This window comes from Narcine bancroftii, chromosome 4 (genome assembly GCF_036971445.1).
Source record: "Narcine bancroftii isolate sNarBan1 chromosome 4, sNarBan1.hap1, whole genome shotgun sequence".
Taxonomy (NCBI): domain Eukaryota; kingdom Metazoa; phylum Chordata; class Chondrichthyes; order Torpediniformes; family Narcinidae; genus Narcine; species Narcine bancroftii.
The window spans coordinates 170,538,658-170,553,227 of record NC_091472.1 but is presented as its reverse complement, the minus strand read 5'-3'; the positions used below and the strand labels follow the sequence as shown (position 1 = coordinate 170,553,227).

The 14,570-nt window shown below is 39.8% G+C and overlaps 1 protein-coding gene across 4 annotated transcripts in view; it reads left to right on the top strand.

Moving 5' to 3' along the window:
- Window positions 1–14,570, top strand: part of acads (acyl-CoA dehydrogenase short chain) — a 152,658-nt gene that overhangs the window by 87,843 nt on the left and 50,245 nt on the right. For all 4 annotated transcript variants that reach the window (XM_069932957.1, XM_069932960.1, XM_069932958.1 and 1 more), the window contains 2 exons: window positions 9,222–9,359; window positions 12,764–12,859. In XM_069932957.1, coding sequence (XP_069789058.1) covers window positions 9,222–9,359; window positions 12,764–12,859 — 234 coding nt within the window. The remainder of the gene's footprint in view (window positions 1–9,221; window positions 9,360–12,763; window positions 12,860–14,570) is intronic.

The window sequence follows — 14,570 nt, the reverse complement described above, 5'->3', positions numbered from 1 at the left end:
TTTTGCTACAGATAAAGCTAAATATACAAAAGCAATCTGAAATTTATCTAATCCCAAATCTTTCAAAGGCTTCAACTTACCCAACAAAAAATATTGTCGGATCTAAAAGTATTTTAATCTTATACAAATGTTCCAAAAACAATTGAATTGCTTTCCAAAAAGATTGTATATGTACACATAACCAAACAGCATGAAAAAAAGTTCCAACCAAATTACCACAGCTAAAACAAGAATCTGATTCACTAAAACCATATTTTAAAAAAAACTTTTCAGGTGTTAAATACAAGTGATGTAAAAAAATTGTAATTAACCATTGCATAATGAACATTTATCAATCTAGTAACACTATCATGACAATTATCTCACCAGTCATCCTCAGAAAAAGTAAGGTTAATATCCCTTTCCCATTTAATCCCATCCCTTTTTTTCCATACTTCCCTGTAATATTTGGTACATCAATGAAATGTATCCCTTCTTTGGTGCAATCACAAGAAAAGATTCAAATCAGGTAAAATCATGTTTCTACCAAATATTTGTTTTACTAGACATCAAAGTTAATAATAAACAAATAAAGAATTCTCATTAATACCAAAATCTTCCCTCATTTGATTAAAAGATAAAAATTGACCTTATTTAAAACAATCCTCCAAGTTTTTTATACCTTTAGATTTCATCAATCTTCATCTTTTTAATGTAAGCCAAAACTCGCTTACGCTTGATCGGATTATTTAATCCTTGAACATTAAAGGTGGCAAATTTCAAATTCGACGTATCTAATACAATTACTAAATACCAAAAATAGTCACAAAATTAATAATAACAAAAAAAGAAAAAATTTTCTCAAGTTAAAATATATAGGCTCTCGAAATAGAAATAATAATTATTAATAAGGAAAAAAAAACTACCAAAAGGTAGTAACTCCCTAAAAAAAACTGGGTGTGGATTACCCACTAGTGACTGATGACTAACAAAGAAGTTAGTGCAATCCCCTCCTCCCCAGCCAGCTAGTCAGAGATATTAACATATTACAAAAAAAATTCAGCCTTAAGATTCAAGTCCAGATGGTGAACTAATTTCAAGAGTAGATGAACTCTTTCCATTCCCATTCTTTCCATTTCTGCCATTTTGTCCATTTCAGTCCATCAGATTTTAACCACATTTAAGTCTGAAATTATATCAGTATTCATTTGAACCACCTGATTCAATTGACCAGTAATAACATCCAGATAAGAAGCAATACCTTCAAGCATCATATAAACAGGCTGAAGTGCAGTTTGGAATGCAGGATCTGGTTCCATGATTTGTAACTCACTTTCTTCCAGCTCTTCTTCCATTTCCTGTACAGTGGCAGAATAAGGTAAGTCCTCTTCTTGTTGCTCTTCAAAAGGTAGCATTCTGGTCATTTTGCTGCGGGTTTGGACACCCAATGACGACTCCCCGACTTCCTCAAGGGGTTGTCGCTGCCGTCCCCCCGCAGACCATTTTTAAAATAAAATTACGGAATTCTCCGTAGTTAACAGCGCTGCAGACTGCGTGCCTGCCGTCGAGATCTTCTTCCTCTGCGCTCCCGTCTCTTCCAACGGGAGAGTTCCTTGTTACAGGCCTCCAGAGTCGTGCCCGACTTCTCAGGAGCGTGCTCCTTCCTCCACATAACGGGTTGAACCAGTGCCATCTTGAGACTGGTGAGTAACTTTTACCTTAGGTTTTGTCCCCAGCAGCGATCGTTGAAGCTTGGGGCTCGCTGAAAACGTATCCGAGGCTGTTCAGGTTGTTTAGGCCCCAATTCTTCTGCACTTCAAAACTGTATTTTCTTTTTTAACTGAGACTTAGTTTTTTTTACATTAGTAGCCATAATAGCTTACCAAAATATCAAACTAAAAATTAAAGTTTTAAAATTAAAAATAAAGGGTTAAAAAATGGGCATTTAAAAATCTGACCAGAGAGAGCAGGGATTACACGTCTGATCTCTACGCCATCTTGCCACCAGTTTTCTTCTGATTCCACAAACTCTCCAAACTTTACCTCTGTATTTTCTGCCATTTTGAGACTTGTATCCTTTGTCCTCTGTGGCTGGGGCTGGGGCTGTGTGAAGAAGAAAAAAAAGAATTTGGCAATAAAGAGCCAGGGAAACTCTTATTAATTCTTTTTTCTCAAAGGGAACTCTTCAGAAGATATCGAACGAACAACCTTCATCCTGCATTTTTGTACCGTTATAGCCTTGCGGTACAGAAAACTGATCTTCCTTTTTCAACTGTGTTGAAAATCTGGTGTTTCCCTTTTAAATCTTCCCTCCACTGTCTGGAGTAAAGGAGGTGGTTCCATTCCAATTCTTGTTGCCACTGTTATGTATTTGTCATTTAGTGAGTACAGAGTACATAAGTACAGAGACACGTGATGCTTCTCTCATGGTTTAATACAAGTTAAAGATGGTTTCCCTCAGTACACAGTATATATGAGTGACATCATGATGATGTCATACCAACGCAGACATGTATACATAACACTTTGGGACATTTTCCCCCTGCTTTCTTCTTTTAAGAAACTCCTCAAATTCTTTCTCACCAACATTTTTATGACCTGTCCTAATTTCTAATGTGGCTCAGGATCAACTTTCTTTGCTAATATTTTTGTGAAATATGAAGGGATGATCTTATTAAAGCTACCAGATAAATGAAAATGGTTGATTTTGAAAAGACTGGGTCTCTTTGCATTCCAAAACAGTGAAATTTAACTGCAAAGCAGTTGATGGAGGCTAGAGCTGCCTGTTGGCTTGAGTTGTTAATGCAACAGAGAGCACTCATACCATTTAGCTGACCTAAAGCCTGCCCCTTCGGTTGTTGACTGCTAGATCTTAATACTTTTTCCTGTCGCTTCTGCAAACTGGATGTGCATGGAGCATTACTGATCTAACTGTAACTGCACCCAGACAGATGAAAAATGGCAGTGTTAGAAAAATGAAATCGTGTTGGGGGTGATGAGCAGAGTGAGATTTGTTCTCATGTATTTAAGGTACACATAATCTGTGAACCTTGATGCTAACAATAGGCATTTAGATTGACAAGCACCAGCACTTGCACGATAAGAGAACAGCACAAAGCAGAATTTGTGTGATCAAGGTGTTTGGGGGAGGGGGATCTGTGAGTGGTATGTAGCAGCTGCCCTGGGTTCTCACAGAGTGGGCTCATTGTTTGCTATTGAAAGTGGTGCTAGTTTACTTTGATATTTTACTCATGCTATTCAACTTTATATGTGACCACAGAGCTAGAAGAAAAAAAGAATTTGGCAGTAAAGAGCCAGGGAAACTCTTATTAATTCTTTTTTCTCAAAGGGAACTCTACAGAAGATCTCGAACGAACAACCTTCATCCTGCATTTTTGTACCGTTATAGCCTTGCGGTACAGAAAACTGATCTTCCTTTTGCGCAGCATTCACAGCCGTTCAATATAGTTTTTTTTCCTCTCTGTAGAAGAACCTGCTTCTTGCAGTTTTCCTGAACACAGGAGCTCCAAAATGAATGCAAAAATCTTGTTCTTGTTTTTTTAAGCTTTGCATTGTGTGTTTGAAAGGGAAATTGTGTAAACTTTTGCCAGCTGGGACTCATTAGGCTAGAATTACTTGAACCAACAGACAGCAAATTTTTAAAGTTCCCAACATTTGTTTAAGTCAGGAAAAAAATGTACCTTTAAGAATTAAAATTTCAGTGCTGACAGAAAGTTCTTTGCAGGAAATACACTGATCAACCATTTAGGAATTTAGAATCACTGAATGTGTGGCCCAAACCTTTGCTGCAATGTTTAGCTGGAAAGTGCAGGCACTTCATGCCATGATATGGCTTTTAATGTCAGTTTATTGTTATTGGTATTAAGGTATTGTTATAATAGAAACAATAAAGGAGCAGGATAGATTGGACTGCAGTTTTCATATTTCTGTGTTTAGCTACTTAAGTTTTTGCAATACCATTGAATGCTGTTGGTCCTATCATTGTTTTTAGCTCAAACCCGAGATGTTTACCTCTTTGAAGCACTTTAGGATGCTTTTCTTTGCAAAGATGTTGTATAAATCTCGTTGTGCAGTGCCCACCGAATGATTGCACAGCAACCATCAAACACCAATCTCTCTATTAATTCCATTTTATTCCACATTCCCATCAACACCCCTACATTCTGTCATCGAGGGGCAACATAATCAACCTGCCAACCCTCAAATCTTTGGGATGTGAGAGAAGCCCCAGGAAAAACTCCTGCAATCACAGGGAGAAGGTGCAAACTCCACATGTATGGTACCCAATGTATTGTTCTTGGATAACGTGTCAGTTTCTGATACCTCATGCTTTTTTGAGACCAATTACTTACTCCTACTGTATTGGTTCCCACCTTTACCCCAGCCACTCCTGATCAGCCAAGGTATGCAACTTCCCAGCAGCATTATGTATTTATCAGCTGCTGAATGCCTAGATTTGGTTATCATAATGCGGTTAAAATGCCAGCAACCTGGGTTCGAATCCAGCGCAGTCAATCAGGGGTTTGTATGTTCTCCCCATACCTGCATGGGTTTCCACCAGGCGCTCCACTTTTTTTCCCACCTTTCAAAACTTACAGGTGTTGTAGGTTAATTGGGATATTTGGGTGCCATGGGCTCATGGGCCGAAAGGGGCTGTTACCATGCTGTATGTCTAAATTTAAAAAAAACTTAAATACATTTAAACTAGTGAATCCAGCATCAGCACGAATTTTTCACCAATTCACAATTTTTCTCCTCTTCAGTAACATATTCAGCCTTGTTCCCGCTCATTAACTCAACTCTCAATAACAACCTGAACCCTCTTCCTTCAAACTTATTTGCAAACCACCAGTTTAACATCAGCAAATGTGGAAAGATGAAATTTTGCCTCCTCAGCCAAATCAATATGTAGGGCTTGGGATTGTCAAGTCTGGAGGAACAAATGGTTGGAAGCAGGGCCAGTCAGTGTTAATGGGTGATCTTGAAGAATGGTAGAAAAGAGATAAATATTTAAGGAATATTTGCTGGTGGCTGGTAAAAAGGCTCTTACCAGGAAATGGTTATCACAGGAGAGCCCAACTTTAAACACATGGAAGGAAATTATAATGGACATTTATAAAATGGAGAAGATAACAGCATCTGTTGATCATAATCATAGTCAAGAACTTCAAATACCTGGGTGTCAAGATCTCCAAGGATCTGTCCTGGAGCCTCCACGTTGATGCGATCTCAAAAAAGGCTCACAGCATCTATACTTTGTGAGGTGCCTGAGGAGGTTCAGTATGTCACCGAAGACACTCGTAAACTTCTAAAGGTGTACTGTGGAGAGCATTCTGGCTGGTTGCATCACTGCCTGGTATGGAGGCCCCAACTCTCAGGATAAGAATAAACTCCAAATATACGTAGTAACATTTTAAATATACAATATATTAAACTTTTTCTCACCAACACAACAAACAAAAACAAAACAGTCCCTCCCTCCCTCTCCCCACTTTCATACAGATCCATTCACCATCGGACCGTACATATATTTTAAGTATTTACAGAACAGTTGAGGAAACTATGTTTATATATATTTACTTTTATTCCCTTTTTTATTCCTTTTTATTATTGTATCTGGGCCCTGTGTGGTCCAGGTATGACTGCTAGACCTTTACAAAAGTGTCATATTTATTCTTTGTTATATGTGATTTTTTTTTTCCATAGGTATACAACTGTTCATTTCCGCAGTCCATTGTGCTATAAGTAGAGGGGAGTTGGACTTCCAATGTTGTGTTACAATATGAATGTTTGCACTATGATACTGTCATAGAATGTGTTATCAGTGGATTATACTAGTTTCCTAACAGATAATCATCAGTTACTGAGAATGTCACCACACATTGTTTTGAGATTGAAGCTGTGGCATGTCATTTCAGTAAATGTGTCTTACTTGAGCAACGACCACAACATTTTGTCACTGAGATTCAGATAGGAAAAGTGCAGTCTAAACGCCGTGATTAAATAAGATCTCATTCTGCCCCATTTCTTCTTCGAAATTTGTCTTATTTTGGATGTCTGCCTGTTCTTCCAGTGCAGTACTATGGGGAAATAACCATTAATTCAACGATTCTCAATTCATCTGGCTTGTATAAAAGCAGAATTATTCACCATGCGACACACAACTCCCTTCAGAAAACATCAAACATTTGTACAGTCATAGCAACAATCAGTCAAAATAAATGAGAAATCAATGTGCAAGGACTTATTCATTTGTAATAATTGGTCTGATGTGGCATGCATTTTCGACTGGAATACTAACCTCTCAAGTGGTAGTAGTGGCATCAAATTACTGTGTAACATTAACACAGAGAAGCAAAATCATAATGTCAGTCACATATGCCCTAACATGCTCACCAAAATGGGTTAAGTGTGCAAACAGTGCAAATGTGTTCATGGGCATATCGAATGCCTTACTGGTACCCATAACAAATGCCTGCTGTGGTTATGAATTTTGGAGACCTGTTCTAAACTGGTTCTTTTTTCTCTGTAGGCAGAAATGTAATAATGTATTTCATAATTTGAATTTTTGAGAATTGAGGCATATATAAAAAAAATAATCTTTCTAGTATTTGGGGTGCTGGCCTTTAAATAAAATGATACTAATGAAAAAGCAAACGTAAAATTAAAAGATGCAGCCATAGGAGAACATTAAAGAGGAATTAACTCAAAATTAGCTTGGTGTGTATTATTGCAGCTGAGCTTTGACTGTGTTCAGGAACTTCTGCTAACTCATTCCAGAAATCCTTGCTAGGAGATGACCTGAATAATAAGTGAATATTGCAGACTTCAGTATTAAGTAAATGGTCCAGTTTTTATCTTTCCTGTTCTATATCCTGCAACAAATTGCTGCATGTAATTGAGGTTCAGAAGATAGATTTATATAATACTTTAGAATCTTGTGTAATCATTCTCCTGTAACTACAAGAACTATCCTATCTACCATATATCTACCATATGACCTTCAGATAAAACAGGTCCCCATTTTCAGCCTGAATTTCATGGTTTTATCATATATCATGTGTATAAGACAACCTCCCAAAAATACGTGTGTTGACTGAGCTGGTGTGGGATTGACTGAGCTGTTGGGCATGGCCGGAAGGTGGGTGTTATCATGGAGTCTCCAGCAAAGTGAAAAAAGTATGAAACAAGTTTTAAGTTAAAAGTCATTGAAGTGGCCAAGGAATCTACAAACTGTGCTGGGGCAAGGACTTTTGATATAACGGAGATGGTAAGAGAGTGGAGAAAGAATTAAGAAAGATACTAAAGAAAGAATGTTCGATGAGAAGAGGAATCGTTCATTGGCCAGAGTTGGAAAATTGCATTGCAGATTGAGTACTCAAACAGAGGCAAGATTGCTATATAGTCACAAGAAATAAAATCAGAGCATATACACTGAAATGGGCACGATCAAACCCAGAACACAGTAGAGATTTTAAAGGTACAGCAGGCTGTTGCAGCCATTTCATGAAGAGGAAAAATCTGATAATATGACAAAAAACAAAAATTGTTCCGAAACTACTGAAAGATCTTGATCAGTTTTCAGACTGGGACCCATATGATGACAGTGAGACTCCGGATGTGCTTTCCGAGTTCTTTGCCTCAGACAATGAGAGTGATTTTGAAGGATTTTAGATTTTATTTTACAATAAAAATTTCTTTCTATTATACTGGTAGCTTAAAAATTTGTTGTTGGGTGGGGTATGAGCAGGTTATGGAACTAATTGAGTGGTATTTTGAGTAGAATGTTAAGGTTACGTTTTTGTATCCGGCCTATGACTCCTGTTTTTGCCATGTTTTTTTGGGTGCTTCAAGGGTCATCTTATATGCAGAAATATATGGTAATTAACTTGTTGCATTGCCAAGCCTTTGACCAAATCGTTTAAGTAAGCACGGTCTGGGCCAATCCATGTTTAATTCGTTATTTATGGAGAGAGGTTTGCAAATTTAAACATGTTTCTATATTTCATTTCTCATGCCAGGACACGAGTTTTAAATGACTGGTGTTCTTTCTTTGTATATACTTTTGATGCTTTGATGCTGTCAAATATTTTTTATGCAAAGATTTAATGAACATTTTGGATTATTTTTAAATTTCTATATTCTCTGTTCCAAATTTTTCCTCAGACTACTTAATTATTTCTGTATTCTGGTACAATTTCATGAATGATCTCAGCAGACTTAATTATATCATTTTTGGTGTCTCTTTCCAGGAGACAAAAATCTACAGAGATTCACTCAATATGTTCACTCTTCAGTACTTGCTGTCCAAATGATTTACTTGAAGATGGGTGTTCATGGAACCATATCCAAACTTGATGGTTAATCCATGTTACAGATGTACAGGAAAAAGAACATTGAAGTTTTTTAGATAATTGACATGTTCACTGTGATTATAAATTTATGCCAGTATGCCTGAATATTCTGCCTCAAAGTCAGCACCTGATATCACACCTACAGTTTGCACATACCTATTATGGAACCATATTACTTTCACTCAGATAAGCCTTTACTTGTACATTTGTCTCATTTCATCTTCTGAGTGAGTGGAATGGCAGAAGTAGCTAATCATCTGCTCGGGTGCCGAGAATGCAACCTAAAGAGCATGTAAAACCTGCATGCCTTTAATTAGAAAAAAGGAACACTTTTTCAAATTGTCCGGTCATTCCATCATGGGTCTGATGATCTTGGCTGTGGTATGCCACCTGAACCTTGTCCTGCCTGCCAACACTAACCCTGCTACGGATCCAATGTGCCGAGTGAGGTGATCCTTCATACCCAAGAATGGTCAAGTGAATCAAAGTAGGCTGTGACAAGTGACATATTCTTGGATGCCAGATCCTGAAGCACCACTGATACTTTTTGCACCAGCTATTGTTAGTTATGATGCCAAGCATCTGAGCCTTTGGCTCAGTGTATTTGTTATCAGTGGTGAGTCCTGTAGCAGAGAAGAAGATGGGAGGCATTGACATCTGACCTCCAACTCCTCTCTGACTGCTACAGTTCAATAGAGAGGCATTAAAGTTGGAGATGAAGTAACAATGAGGGGGTGAATAAAAGATAGTTCTCTACAGAACTCCTGGCTGAAGATAAGTATGTTACAGCCCAACTTCTCTTGTTCTTGTGCAGAAATGGACTAAGATGTTCATGTTTTTGACATTTTTTTACAAATTGTCTTTCAGCAAACCCTGGATGCAGGTCGGATTGGTATTGCCTCTCAGGCTCTCGGAATTGCCCATGCAGCTCTGGACTGTGCTGTGGACTATGCTGAGAAAAGGATGGCATTTGGCTCTCCTATCTCCAAACTCCAGGCCATACAGGTAAAATCACTTCTACCATAGGGGAGAATCATGTGGATGTTACTGTAGCAATTATATAGATCAATGTGAACACGATCTCTGCAGACAATTAAGAACCACACTGGAGATATTGACTCAAGGAATTTGCATTAATACAGAATTTAAGTACATTCATCTTAAAAAAAAAAGGTGGCTGGTATTGATTTTCTTCTTCTTTGGCTTGGCTTCGCGGACGTAGATTTATGGAGGGGAATGTCCACGTCTGCTGCAGGCTCGTTGGTGATTGACAAGTCCAATGTGGGACAGGCAGGCACGGTTGCAGCGGTTGCAAGGGAAAATTGGTTGGTTGGGGTTGGGTGTTGGGTTTTTCCTCCTTTGTCTTTTGTCAGTGAGCTGGGCTCTGCGGTCTTCTTCAAAGGAGGTTGCTGCCCGCCGAACTGTGAGGTGCCAGGATGCATGGTTGGAGGCGATAGCAGCCCACTGGCGGTGGTCAATGTGGCAGGCACCAAGAGATTTCTTTAGGCAGTCCTTGTACCTCTTCTTTGGTGCACCTCTGTCTCGGTGGCCAGTGGAGAGCTCGCCATATAACACGATCTTGGGAAGGCGATGGTCCTCCATTCTGGAGACGTGACCCACCCAGCGCAGTTGGGTCTTCAGCAGCATGGATTCGATGCTTGTGGACTCACCCAGCTCGAGTTCTTCGATGTTGGTGATGAAGTCATTCCAATGAATGTTGAGGATGGAGCGGAGACAGCGCTGATGGAAGTGTTCTAGGAGCCGTAGGTGATACCGGTAGAGGACCCATGATTCAGAGCTGAACAGGAGCATGGGTATGACAACGGCTCTGTACACGCTGATCTTTGTGTGTTTCTTCAGGTGGTTGTTTTTCCAGACTCTTTTGTGTAGTCTTCCAAAGGCGCTATTTGCCTTGGCGAGTCTGTTGTCTATCTCTTTGTCGATCCTTGCATCAGAGGAAATGGTGCAGCCGAGGTAGGTAAACTTTTTTAATTTTAATTTTAATTTTGTTGGATTAACGTACAGGTTTATTTTTGGCATCGGCAAACTCAGCATTTGTTTCAAATTGCGAATTGTATTGAGAGGGTGGCAGTGAGCATTTTCATGTACCACTGTAGACCTTGTGGTGAAGGTATTCCCACTGTGCTGTTGGGTAGGGAGTTCCAAGACTGAGCCCTTAATTAAGTGATATGATTCCAAGTCAGGATGGTGTGGAGCTTGGAGGAGCATCTGCATGTATATTCCCATGCACCTCCTGTACTTGTTTTGCTTGGCATTAGAGGTTGTGGATTTGGGAGGTATCATCTGAGAAACTCGAGGGAGTACCTGCAGTGCCATTTTGTAGATGGTTCTTCGAGCAGTTACCAATCACTGGTAACTGAGTGGTTCATAGGTTGTCAATCAAGCTGGCTACATTGTCGTTGATGGTTATGTGAAAGTACCAATGTGAGAAATGGAGATAGGTAAACTCTAAAAGTATTGTTAAAATCAAAACATTTGTTAATTTTCCAGAGTTGGTATTTCTCTGTCAAAACAATGACAAAACTTAGACTGGCCAACCTGCTTGACTCTATCAACATTTCAAATGACTCAAAACTCATAAAGTGAAGGAAATTTAACATCAGAAGGATGCTGGAATGGTGAATTTGATTGAAATATTGTAGACATAATTTCATGAAGAGAAATTTAAAGTGATGTATTTTAGCAAGAAGTACAAGAAACTGCCTGGTATAGTTTAAAAAAAAAGATGCAAGAACATAAAAACTTGGAAATCTTTGTTTCCCAAATATTTGAAGATGATTAGTTGGGATCTATAGTAAAACCCCAGGTGTCTGGCACCTATAGGGATTGGTACATGCTGAATAAATGAATTTTCTGGTTGCTTGAGATTGTGTGTTGCGTAATTGGTGAACTAATGGGAAGGTGTGCCAATTTTAAACTTCCATATTTTTTACTTATTTATTTTCAGTGATTATTTTTTGCTGGTTGCTTGAATTCTAGATTACAGGGGTTTTACCATACTGAGAGGGTTTTTCGTAAGTCAAAGGGCCTTGATCTTAATTAGTACAGCAATGTGTTCAAAAGCAGGAAAATAATGCTGAATTTTTAAAAGCCCCATGTGAGATTACTATGTTCAATTTTGTTTTTTAGGTTCTTGGGGAAGGTCAGAAAAGTACAGCACTGTTAGGATGAAGTTAAGTTGTGGAAAGAAGAGAAAACTCTGGGCCAGTTTTCCTCAGGGAAGTGGAGATTATGAGGAAATTTGATATGCGAAGTTCTCAGTGGTTTTGTTAATTTTAATAAAAGGAGAAACTGTGTTGCAAACTTCAATGGTAATTTTCAAAAGAAGCAGCAGTCAAAGAGAGAAACACTTTTTAGACAGTTATGACGAAGAATGGTTTCTGGAGGGAAGGTCCTGTTCGGCTCCAAATCATGGGTCCTCTACCAGCATCACCTACGGCTCCTAGAATGCTTCCACCAGCATTGTCTCCGCTCCATCCTCAACATTCATTGGAGCGACTTCATCTCCAACGTCAAAGTACTCGAGATGGCAGAGGCCGACAGCATCGAATCCACGCTGCTGAAGATCAAACTGTGCTGGGTAGGTCACGTCTCCAGAATGGAGGACCATCGCCTTCCCAAGAACGTGTTATATGGCGAGCTCTCCACTGGCCACCGAGACAGAGGTGCACCAAAGAAGAGGTACAAGGACTACCTAAAGAAATCTCTTGGTGCCTGCCACATTGACCACCGCCAGTGGGCTGATAGCGCCTCCAACCGTGTATCTTGGCGCCTCACAGTTCGGCGGGCAGCAACCTCCTTTGAAGAAGACTGCAGAGCCCATCTCACTGACAAAAGACAAAGGAGGAAAAACCCAACACCCAACCCCAACCCACCAATTTTCCCTTGCAACCGCTGCAACCATGCCTGCCTGTCCCACATTGGACTTGTCAGCCACAAACGAGCCTGCAGCTGACGTGGACATTACCCCTCCATAAATCTTCGTCCGCGAAGCCAAGCCAAAGAATATCTTTTAAAGGGGAAATGGATGAATACTCAAAGCTACAGGTATTACAAGGCTTTGGGGAAAGAGCAGCTTGCTGAGATAACTACATAGCCCCTCCAAAGAACAAGCACAGGCATGGTAGACCAAATGGCATCCTCTGTGCTGTCCATACAGTCATAATACAGAACCTATGTTCTGATTTCCTTTCAGTGAACTGTGACCCATTGATCTTTTGGAAAATAACATGATTCAATTGAATGATTTATAACTGAAATTCCAGTCTTGATTCCAATTCTATTGTGAAAATCAAGCACATCATTGCTGATCGACAACTGCAAATTCTTTGATGATAAAATAAAAGGAATAATTGACGCTGATGATATAAATTTGACTTTATTTGCAGTTCAAATTGGCTGACATGGGCCTGGCACTGGAGAGCGCCCGCTTGCTGACTTGGAGAGCAGCTATGCTAAAGGATAATGGAAAATCATATACAAAGGTAATATGAGTCATTTAAATAAACAAAATCAAGAGGTTGCTTTGATCTTCAAAACTGATATCACTCTTGGATATTTTCGTGTTCATTTTTAATTCTAGACACCTATAACATTATCGGGAAAACGTAGTCTTCTAAGTGAATTTAAGTCCCTTGATATCTGTGGCCAAGGGCAGCAATTGTGCATAGAAGAGTGGCAGCACTTTATTGATATGATTATGGATCACAGATCCTACTGGTGCTGTGCATATTTATCCTGAGGTAAAAGATTAGCTCTAGCAAGTCAATCACCTTAGATTAATTTTATATACTGACACGGGACTGTGGGAAGAGAGCAGGATAGTGGGGACTGTGTGGAGAGTGCAGGCCAGTGAGATTAGCTGGGACTGATACAGGGCTGTGGGGAGAGAGCGGGGCGGTTGGATCAGTTTTGGACCGCAGTTGACCGTGGGTAACTGAAACCGTGGAAAGCATAACCATGGAGAAGGGGAGACCTCTGTGTTTTTAAAAAAATGTGTATATATATTTGTGCATGTATGTCTATTTGTCTGTTCTCCATGCAAATCAACGTGGAACACTCTAGAAATTTCCAAGGAGGTTTCGTTGGGGCTGAATGTCATGACCACGTTGAATTTAACCTTTAAAGTCATATGAAGGTTAAAAGTGCTTTTTGACCAGTTTGTACTGACTTGTGTTACTGTTTATTGTACAAGTATTTATTAGCACTGACTTGCATTACTGTTTACTATAATTGTGGTAACATTTGATGCTGAATTACATTGAATTTAACCTTTAAGGTCATTAGAAGTTCAAAAAGAATTTGAACTTGCACGAAGGACACCTCCATTATGCCCCAGTTAATTGGCCGTGCTTTCCCATAGGCCACAAGTTATCCCGGAGGAAAGGAGAGTCTACTTTCAACGATAGTCCAGGGATGCAACTGGTCCATTTTTCAATTGGCTTAATCAGCATGCAGGCATCAGCTGACGCCGAGGATGTAAGTAGGCGTCAAGGCCGTCAATTCCCGGCGTGAGTTTGTCATTTGACACCGGCATGCTGATTGTTTCCCTTTTCCACCGGACCCTTAACCGGTAAATTGGCCAACAAGGTTCCAGTGGAAAAAGCCTTAAGTTACAGTGCTATGCTTCAATGTATATTCAGAAACCAAGGTTCCAGTGGAAAAAACCTGAAGTTACAGTGGTATGCTTCAATGTATATTCAGAAACCAAACCCAGTTCAATATGGTGAAACAACGTTGGGAGAAGCTCTTCACAAGCCCGTAGAGTTAGATAAAGGAGAAAGCAAGAGACATCAGTCTCATCTCACTGTTGATGCTTCTAGACATGCAAGGAGCAGGTAACAGAACAACAGCAATACGCCCATCTCAGTGCTCAGGCCTCCAGACAGGAAAGGAGCAGGCAGCAGGAAACAGAAAAAAATATATTTATGCAGAATTGCCATCAAGTTTTTTTTGTGTATTTTGTTTAAACCACGTAGTCAACAACTGAGTATTTTATTCCCCAGATAATGCCAGCTATCCTGCTTGTGTGCGTGTGTAGATATATAATATACACACATACACACCTCCCCCACACACACCTCCCCCCACACACACCTCCCCCCACACACACCTCCCCCACACACACCTCCCCCCACACACACCTCCCCCCACACACACCTCCCCCCACACACACCTCCCCCCACACACACCTCC